The sequence below is a fragment of the Delphinus delphis genome, chromosome 16 (assembly GCF_949987515.2).
Source record: "Delphinus delphis chromosome 16, mDelDel1.2, whole genome shotgun sequence".
Lineage (NCBI taxonomy): Eukaryota > Metazoa > Chordata > Mammalia > Artiodactyla > Delphinidae > Delphinus > Delphinus delphis.
In genome coordinates, this window is record NC_082698.1 from 70,129,866 (window position 1) to 70,140,100 (window position 10,235).

The window sequence follows — 10,235 nt, forward strand, 5'->3', positions numbered from 1 at the left end:
ACAGCTAAAACCACCATATGGATGAAAGCCAGCCTGATCTGGGGGGACCTGAATTGGCTATATGTTCTAGTAAACTAACCTAAATGCCGCCCTCTCATAGAGAAAAGCTTTCTTTAGGAAGGTCCATGGTAGTGGTCTCAAACTCTAACGAGAACAATGATACTAATATTAATGATAATAATAATGAGTCAGCCGTTACTGGAGACTCTGCTATGTGCCCACCTCAGTTGTAAGCACTTCACATGTATTAACTCCTTTAATCCTTAAAATAATCCTGGGAAGTAGGTACCATATTTCCATTTTACAGATGAGAAAACCGAGGCACAGAGTTTAAAACTCGCCCAAGATCCACACAGCTAGAGCAAGACTATTTAAAATGCAGAATCCTGGATCCCAATTCCAGAGATTCTAAATAAATTAATTCCAGTAGGGGCTTGTGAATATGGATTTTTAACAATTTTTGACTGGATAGTGAGGCTGGTCATAGTCAAACCACTGATAGATACCCTGGCTGCATGCTAAAATCTGTAGTGCCCAGATATGCTTGATACTGACTCCCTGGCATCACTGACTTACTCATCCACACTCACTGTTGCAGGGGACCAGCAAGCTTTCTTGTAGAATCCAGCCCATGATCCGTCAGGCTGAAATCCAACCTTGTACATCCACCTATTTTTTTTTTTTTTTTTTTTGCGGTACGCGGGCCTCTCACTGTTGTGGCCTCTCCCGTCGCGGAGCACAGGCTCTGGACGCGCAGGCTCAGCAGCCATGGCTCACGGGCCCAGCCGCTCGGCGGCATGTGGGACCTTCCCAGACCGGGGCACGAACCCGTGTCCCCTGCATTGGCAGGCGGACTCTCAACCACGGCTCCACCAGGGAAGCCCTCTTTTCTATTTATTTAATTTACAGTTATAAAGTAATTTTGCCCATAATAATGTCTCTTGATATTTATAACAATCCCCAGTCAGCTTTACTATTGTTCCCATTTTGCAGATGAAGAAACTGAGGTTCAGAGTGTTTACAGTTATCCAAGGGCAAACAAATAGTTAGTTGTAGAATCAAGATGTGAGTCTCTGGAATGCTTTTCCTCCACACCAGCTGCCAGCACTGTTAAGTATGCGTAGGCAGCAGTGATGTAAGCAGGCCAGACATTATCCTCATTACTTAAACTAGTAATAAATTGTTAATGATTATTAATAATGGTATTACAATGTAACTGTTATTGTTCTATGACACTGGCTAGGATTAACTGAACTTTATAGAATAAGAATGATTCTGCTACCTAAATAACTGGTGATATAGTTCTAAAATGTACAAGGAACTGCCCACATTTAGTACACACTTCTGGAATATAATATGATGTATTCAAGCTCTAGTTCCAAGGGTAGGTTTCAGCGGGAAAATAAAGCAACCCTAAAGCTTAAGAAGGCCTAGGTTCTAGCCGGCGACCTTTGACAAGCCACATAAACTCTTCAAGCCTCTGTCTCCATCTATAAAATGGGCATACACATCCCTGCCTTATCTAGCCTGATACAATTAATGCAAAGATCAATAAGAAAATTTCCCTCCCCCACCAAAAAAAAAAAAAAATTGTCCTCTGCAGATCGTAGCAAACCACACAGGGACGCTATTTCTAATCTCGCACAATGATAATTTCCCTGTTTTTAGAACTGATGTCTTTATATTTCAAGAAATCATAAAAAGACAGAATGATGTTCTTGAGCCAAAAAAGCATACGGAGTCCTGGCTGTCCTTTTGAAATGGATGCTGATGTCAGCTCAATCAAGACATTATTAACCTCCATTTGGTTACTTTAAATAAACTGTACTGGCTGATTTAAATGTGCTGAACATTTTCTCCAAGGCACAGTGCACGTCACCAGGAAACCTTTCTCTTTCAGTTATGCATTGCAAATGGCAAATGCATCATTCAAAACTATTTAAAATCAATAATAAAATCATTTCGCTGTACATAAACAAGTTAACAGAGTAAGAGAAAACAAAGCAAATGTCTTAATGAGAGGGCCCTGTTGCCCCCTCTAGGTGCCAGCAGTAAATGCTGGTATCTGCAGGCTCTCCTCCAGAGGAGCCTGCTGCTGCCATTCTGCTAATGAATGACCGACTATCTTAGGCCAGGGGGGAAATGACATCACCAGGGTGGAAAACCGATCTGCACTGGGAAACTTTCTACCTGCTTTACATTTGTCATAATTATTTTGCACAATGTAGCCTGTATTTGCATAATTTTGAGGCGTGTCATTATCTCAACTGAAAATTGTTTTAATATGGCTGAATAATTCACAAGGACATCATCCAAAGTCCTAATGAAATATACAACTATAATCATACAGCTAATTACCAGCCGTGTTAGCATTAAAAAACAAATCATGCATAATATTAGACGATGTATATGCAGCTGAGGAATATAAATAGAGCCATCTCCCTCTCCAAACCCCCTAGAGTTTACTTTTAAATGGCAAGATTAATTTTCTCAGGTATGGCTCATATAGCAGCGACGAAACGCAAAGATCATTAAAATGGTTCGCTTACATTTCCCCATAATGAATAATGTCTTTTAAAAAATCGTGTATTTAAAAATATATCTATTCACTATCATTAGTACTACCAGATGCAACCTTCGGCTAATATTTCTTTTATTCTTAAATCAGAATTTACTATTTAATTACACAACAGAAATTAAAACTGGACCAAGTGGGGTCAATTCGAGGTCTTTAAAAAATATTCCGCTTTCAATTGAAAAAAAAAAAAAGAGCGTGGCCACAAAATATCCCATAAAACACTGAATAATTTCCTTCTGGGTTCAGTCATAAGTCTATTAGGCACCAGCTCTTTTCTGGATATTTAATCCTTCCCTTTTCCAGATCACAGGCCATGTTGAAGTAATAAATTTGAAAAGCAAATAATAAGAAATCAGGAGGGGGAGGGGAAGGCAGACAGCTGCGCAGGAAAGTTGGGTCGGGGGAGGGGGCCGAGCCAAACCTTGGGCGGTGCAAAGAGCTCAACCTGTTGGTAGGCTGCAGGATTTTTCACAGCATTTCCAAACAACACCTTTGTAAAATTGCCGGCAGACGTCGGGAAAGGTGAACGTTTAAAACCCATAGCTGGCCGGGAGGGCGGAGGGGAGGGCGTGTGGGTTGGGAGAGGTGTTCGGAGAGGAGGGAGGGGCTTATTTCCGAAGAGGCTGAAACGAGGGCGAACGTTTTGACGAACTCCGGTAATTAACCGGCATAGACTACTGACGGGTAACTCGATCTCGGCGAGAAGGACCGAACTGGAGGTGCCGAAAGTACAATCAACTCCACCAGACCAAGGAATTCTGGAAGGACTGGCAGGCAGCTTCGAGCTCCGGGATGAGTTAAACGGGGAACCATTCACTTAACAAAAAGGTCCTTACACCTACCTCGACAGCTCGAAAGCCTGGCACAGAGCTAGCTGCCCTCAGAAGTCTGAGTTTGATTGCCCTGCTCCCGCTTGGGCAACACAAAGCCTTGACAGGCGGCCGCGCGCCCTCCCGCCCCGCCGCGCCGCAGGCACAGCCTCCCCAAAACAGTTCCCCCGGTAGGTACCAGGGTGCTGAGGTCGGTCAGCTGACGAGGGGAGCCCGCAGAAATGCGGCCACACATGAAATGACAGAGCCGAATAGGGGCGGCCGCCCCGGCGACCGGTGACAGCGGGCTCACCTCGGGCGTCCTGCCGGGAGCGCCGGCGAGCGCCCCCGCGGCCGCCCAGAAACGTGCCGGGGAGGCTCTGTCCCTCTCCACCCTCCCCAGGAGCGCCGTCTGGGCACGGAGGACTCCGGACCCGCAGGGCCAGGGGGTGAGCACACACCCCTCTGCCCTTCCCTCCCCCGTCCGCGTCCCACACATCCCCAAAGATCGCGCTGGAAGGCGTCCACTTTGCGTGGAGTAATTGAAAACTAGAACATCAAATGGCTTGTCCGGGGGGAGGGGGTGGGGACGAGAGATAGTTGTTAATGCTTAACGTGTTTGTGCCGGTTACACGACCGCTTTGAAATCCGCCCGGGCAGATCTGCAAGTTATTTGAATGTATTATTCCAGTACCTGTCATTTATCACTTTATTCAACACGTCTTTGCCAACTCAATAGCTTTTGATCTCACTCTGCCTCCATTTCGTAATTTCCGCCCTCTTAAACATATCAAATACTTACTTTAAAAAAAAAAAGAAAAGAAAAACGGGAACAATATCGAAACCCACCGAAAGAAATCCACCCATCCCCTACCGAGCCAGACGCGAAGGTAAATTTTCAAAAGGCAAAAAATATAAAAAGCATGTGATGTTCAAGCGGCAATAGCAGGATCACACACACACACACACACACACACACACACACACACACATACACACATCCTTGAACAAAACCCTTCTCGAACAAGTTATTTGATCTTGACTAAAATCAGCAGTTGGATCTTCTTTGTAAAGCTGACAGCCAAACTCTGACAATGGCAAAATACTCGAGCCCCAGCTAGTGGCGCTACCCCTTTAAAAAAGAAGTCGATTCTGTTCGCCTGCAGAAGTGAATACAGTATTTTCAAGCTTGCCCTGTAATAAGCATTACTACGGGAAAAAATAATAAAGAAAGAAGAGAGGGAGATATAAGTTTACCACCTCGCCATGGTCGCTATTTCTGCCCTGGGGAGTGTCTTCTGGGAGGAAATAAAGTTTAGAGCTGGATAAAAGTTGCCGGCTGGTCCTCTCTTCCCACAACAGCTGGAGCTCCGCTATGCAAATCGGATCCTTTGGCGTACATCTTACAAAGAAAAAGTCGCCAAGGGACAAAATTCTTGGTTTGCCTTCAAGGTGGAATTGAAAAGCCTTGTAGAAAATGTAAGGTCCGTGCAAGCCACACGGTGAGCCGACCCACTGCAGGGGAAAAAAAGCACCAAATAAATAATGTAGCCATCAGAGCACAAACGTCTATTCCCAGACACATTTACACACAGACATCCACACTCTTAATACAGAAGAGCCAACAGATATAAAGCTGGGTGGAAAAAATAATAGAGCCCACACAAATTTTCTGCCTCCCTTAAAAAAAAAAAAAAAAAAGACTCCGGGCCCCCCACCTCTCCCTACCTCTCCATCTGAGGCGGTAGAATTACATTATGTATGTATGATCACTGCAGGGATTTTTTTAAACAATAAAAATGATTTGGGGGGATGCAGAGGGTAAAAGTTTGGTGAAAAGTTTGTGGGGGGTGTGGGTGGGTGCAGAGGTGTGGGTGAGCCGGGGGGCTGGGGGGTGCCGGGGGGTGCCGGGATCGGAGGAGCGGAGGAGAGCGAAATACCTGGAGTGAGTTGGGCTCCATCTCGACGTTCTGAATTGATTGAACTCAACATTCTCTCCAAACTTGTTGGCTTGAATGGATTGCATCAGGTCCTGGCAGGGAAAAACATTCTCTGCCTTCAGCCGGCGTAATGTCTCAATATAAAACTAAGCTCTCGCCTCCCCTTCGGCACCAAAATGATTGAAAATGTGACCTAATATTTCTCTGACGACTCAATTTTCAGCTCCTGTCAAAAATGTGTAGGTTTCCTTCCAACCGTGGGTTGATCAAATTCATAATCGGCAGAAAGGCTCCGTCCGATCTCGGCGGGAAGAGGATGGATCAAGGCAAAAATTACATAGGAAGGTCTGTAAAAATAAATTCTGCCCTAAAAGTGTGTGAAGATGAGATCTACCTCTTCCCAATCTCCCTTGTCTAGCGGTTTCATTTGATGAGATTTTTGGAGGAGACGAGAGCTAGCGAGCTCCGCTGTGCATCTGACAGGACCTGCTTGTATATGTCTAATATAAAGAACATTTCCTGCAGAGATTCCGGGGCGCTGCTCCTCTTTCTAATGCTCCTTAGCAGATTTGCTGTTATTAGACATGTAGATTTGTTTGATAGTTAAATTACGCTTCCTCACTGCCATGTTTTCGAGAACTAATCTGTTAAATTATCTTTTGATGCCTATTTACATCGAAGGGAAAAGTGGGTTATCGATTATATAAACATATAAATATTAATGCATTTGTTCGCTTCGCAAAAAAAATACTCAGCAAAAAAAAAAAAACAGAAAGACAAGTGAGCAGCGCACACACATCTCAAGATTTTGCAAACAATATTGAACGGACAGCGACTGCATTTAGGGACTGGAACAATAAACGATGCATGATAAATCAATAAATGCGAGCAGCGAGTCTGCTCGGAATATGAATTCAGGCTCCCGGTTCTGCGTGTGCATTCTTCAATTTTGAAGTATATACACTAGTACGTGTTTACAATGCTGATGGACGCCAAGGGCGCTCTCAAATGATAATGTGTTTATATAACCCAGCGCTACAGGAATAATATACCGGCTACTCCCCCACCCCCAACCCCTCCCCCCGCCAAAAAGGGAGAGGAGCTTCCTCAATAATAGTTTGAAACTGAAAAAAATCCATTTGCAAACTAGTTACATACAACCAGAAATTAAGCTGTTGAAAACCGGGGGCATGAACCGTAAGACAATAAAGGCTTTAAATGTGTATATTTATTGTTCTGGAGCCCTGGAGCATTGCGAGGTTTGCATGCATGGCTATTATGCAAACACAGAGAAACTTAAGAGCGACAGAACAAGGAACAGGCAGAGACTGCAAAGCCCTCGCTCGCTCCGACCCAGCTGCCGGTCCTCCGCCAGGCTAGACTGCATTTTCGCAGTGTGGATGTAAAATGGTGTACTCGCTTCCCCCACGCTCCCCCATCCCCTTCCCCGCCCTCCTCCCACTCCTTTCAGTGTTACACCCACCCCCCCCCTCCGATTTTAGTATATTGGCACCAATCTTTCCAAAGTGGGTCTGGCATGCTAAAAAAGTAAACATGTACTATATGGGGAATAAGGTCTGTATAGTATGACAGTTGAAACTTGATCTGTGATAAAATTACAGGATGTTGAAATTACTAGTAAGCTATTTTTAACGCTTTCGCAACGTTTCACCTCTAGTCACAGCATCTAGTTGAAACAGGATTACTTTAATGAAAATTATATTCACATGGCTGAAGTTAATACACCCGGCAGAGCACAAATGCCTCATATTCAGTGACTTGAGGTGGAAAGACCCTCTGTGTGTATTTTTATGCCTTTTCAAAACGTCTGCGTCCACTGCAGTAAGAATTAGGACACTTAACATTATCTAAACCACATTTTTGATTCAGAACATGGGGAAGTAATAAAAGGCAAGACCTAGCTCGTTTCTATACACACAGAGATAAACGAAAGAAAATGGCAGATCCTCCAATTACAATAAGTAATAAAAGCCCATGCCAAAGAGCCGGTATTCTGAAAGATGTCGAAAACTATTTTAATAATTTAAAGTAATATCACAACTCTGCACCGTGGAAGACAATGTAACAATTCGCAGTCTCCCATCTCTTGCATTAGCCAATTATGACTTGCACATCACTCTTTAATTATCTTCCTTGAAATTTCATCTGATCTTTCTATTTTATAAGCATGGGTTACAAAGAGAAATTACAGCTCTCTGGTGCTTTCTGTCTCTTTTTAAGTTTATGATGCATACTGCAGACGTTTGATTAGAATAACCCATTTTGTTCATTTTTTTACATATGAATGGACTTGACTGAAGGGCATTTTACATAATTTTTTAAAAATACATGAGAGACGCCTAAGGCTGCAGTTAGTCTCTGTCCTGTTCGTGTAAATATATACATTCAGTTCAAGAAATACTATATTAAAAAACTTGAGTTGCAGTATTTTGACAAGATCATATTTGAGATCGACTGTGAGTCAGTTTCCTGTATGACCAATGCAGCAGCATTTATGCAGGAAACCTCAACAGAATGCCTGAGGGTATCCCTCGATTGTATATTAAATCTCTCTCTTTAAAAATACACATCTCTTTAGAGCATCTAAGCAACTTCTGCTGGTTTTGTTGCTGTAAGTCTTTAAGGGTCTGTAAGGAACTTCACCTAATTAGAAACCCTGTTTCTATGTCTGTACAAGGTTAGGTGCTGAACTAGGCTGCACGCTGCCTGATATCTCTGTCTTCTGGAAAACTCCGGATAAGGTTTTTGAGATGTTAACAATTGCAGGGATCTAGGTCTGAATATTTCTGAATATCTGCAGTCTTATAGTCAGATGTCAAAACTGAATCACAGGGGCATCTTTCCGCTCTTTTTACAGGAGCAGCACCCCCATGAACCTAATAAAATCTAAAAAATCAAACCTCAGGTCCAATCCTGTGAATGACTTTTAAAATTATAGGTCACAGTGGTGTGTTTACAAACAAAACAAAAAACAACCCCCTCTATTTTACTTCTTTAATATGATGCTTGATGGGCACCTGTAAATTATCTCTGTAGCAAATATCCATACAAAGAAAGTTTCAATTAAGATAAGGAGATTGTATTGAAGCAGTTCTTTGAAGTAATGTAGTTAATAGCCTGTTTGATTTCTGCTTGTAAGAGAGTAATAACGTGGATTCAAGGTTCCATCAATCACAGAGCAGATGTAAGACTTGAGACACCCGACACCCAGGGGAATAGAGGCAAACTCCTGCAGTGCAGGGTCCTTGGGCTAATGTAAAGTAAATACTCATAAACAGATTGAATGTTGTAAGAAGACAATCCATTCTGGACAGTTAGAATCATGAAAGCAAGTGCTTTATCTATAAAAAAGCTTGTAGCTGGGACTCACAGTGTATAAAAGAAGAGTGGGGAAAAAGCAATATATGTTTATATCACACATTATTTTTGGGCTCTTTCTTATACTGCAACACAGGAACCTATACCCACACATCTATATTCCGGCTGCTTTGCTAAGCCAAAACCCAACTCTCTGTTTTAAGTTATTTGGTTTACTTAAAAGGTTAAAAAATTAAAAATCATTCTCACCCCTCAAGGGAGTGGGGAAGCAGTAGACACATTTTTCAGTGTCTGTGAATCAAGGATCAGGGGGGTTAAGTTAGTTGCGAAACCTAGCAGTGACATAATTAGGCAGCTTGGACTATAATAAATAGGATCATTTAAAAAAATTTTTTTAAGTACAGTTGAAGAAAGAAGGCGACCATTTCAAAAATTCAACCCTCTCTGCGCACCTCTGGGCCTCCCCCTCCCCCCCAAATTGTAAAAGACAAATGAAACATTTTTGACCTTGGCTATAATAATACTTCATGTTTTAGCACTTTAGTCAGCATTTTATCTACTAATTGCTACACACTACCGCATGTGGCTCGAAGCTGCCACTGCAGCTTTCTTTCACTGGTGAGCGAACTGCTTCATAAAGACTGGGAATTCAACCTGGCTGTTTCCTTCCTTGCTCCCCCGACCACGTTTTTTTTTTTTTTTTTTCCTTTCCTTTTCCACGTAGAAGCCGCTATATTTTTCCAGAAAATACCAGAACAGGGACGGTGAATGGTCCCCTAATCTCCTTCCACCGGTCAAACTCAGGCCACTTTGGCGATCGGGAGGCAAAGGGGGAAGGTGAAAGGGGGCAGGAGGAACGAGTGGGGCGAAGCTGGGGGAGCGGGCAGGGGGGGGATCCTGGCCTGCTGTTGGACCTGCTAAGTGATTCTACACGTTGGTCCCCTGACTAGTCCATAGCTGGTTAGAAGTCCGGGAGACTCCGCGCTGCCCACCTGGGGACCTCGAGTTAGAGGCTCTCTCCCGTCTTGCTTGGTCAAGAAGTGGGGCTCGAGGAGGGTAGCCCCGGAGTCTGCGGACTGATTCGTGGATTGAAAAGCCAGCCCTGTCCGAGGGTCAGCCACTGCCTAGTCCCCTCCCCCCTTCCAAGCCTGGCGCCATCGCGAGCGGTGGGGGTGGGTGGCGTTATTAATAAGGCGGCCTCCAGCAGAGCAGACTCGCGAAGTCTGAGCTCAACGTCTATGGGTTTAAGGAGGGTAAATAGGGTTATACGGGTCATTGCTTTCCAGGAGACCTCTAGTGGTCAAAGGTTGAGCTACATCTTAAATTTGGGCCTCCTATTTGTCGCCTGTCTCCTGGGCTGTAGTGGGGAGACACACTGAGCCTCTTAACTCAGTTCCAGGCAGTAAAGGCCGGTAGCTCGGGACAGATTTCTCACGGACTTGAAGGCAGAGCCAAGAGAGGAGCGGGGAACTCCGAGAAAGGGACCCCCTCCGCCCGCCCCCTCCCGCCCCGCCCCGGGAGGGGTCATGTGATGCCCTTTGTGGGCACTGGAAGCCCCAAGGTCCTCTG

At 44.2% G+C, this 10,235-nt stretch overlaps 1 protein-coding gene across 1 annotated transcript in view; it reads right to left on the bottom strand.

Annotated features, from left to right (window-relative positions):
- ARID5B (AT-rich interaction domain 5B) overlaps nucleotides 1–5,348 on the bottom strand; it is a 189,637-nt gene extending 184,289 nt beyond the window's left edge. Inside the window, exons 1-2 of the mRNA XM_060034940.1 lie at nucleotides 5,328–5,348; nucleotides 4,648–4,902 (exon numbers count right to left, since the gene is read on the bottom strand). Coding sequence (XP_059890923.1) covers nucleotides 4,648–4,902; nucleotides 5,328–5,348 — 276 coding nt within the window. The remainder of the gene's footprint in view (nucleotides 1–4,647; nucleotides 4,903–5,327) is intronic.
- Between the last annotated feature and the right edge of the window lie 4,887 nt (nucleotides 5,349–10,235).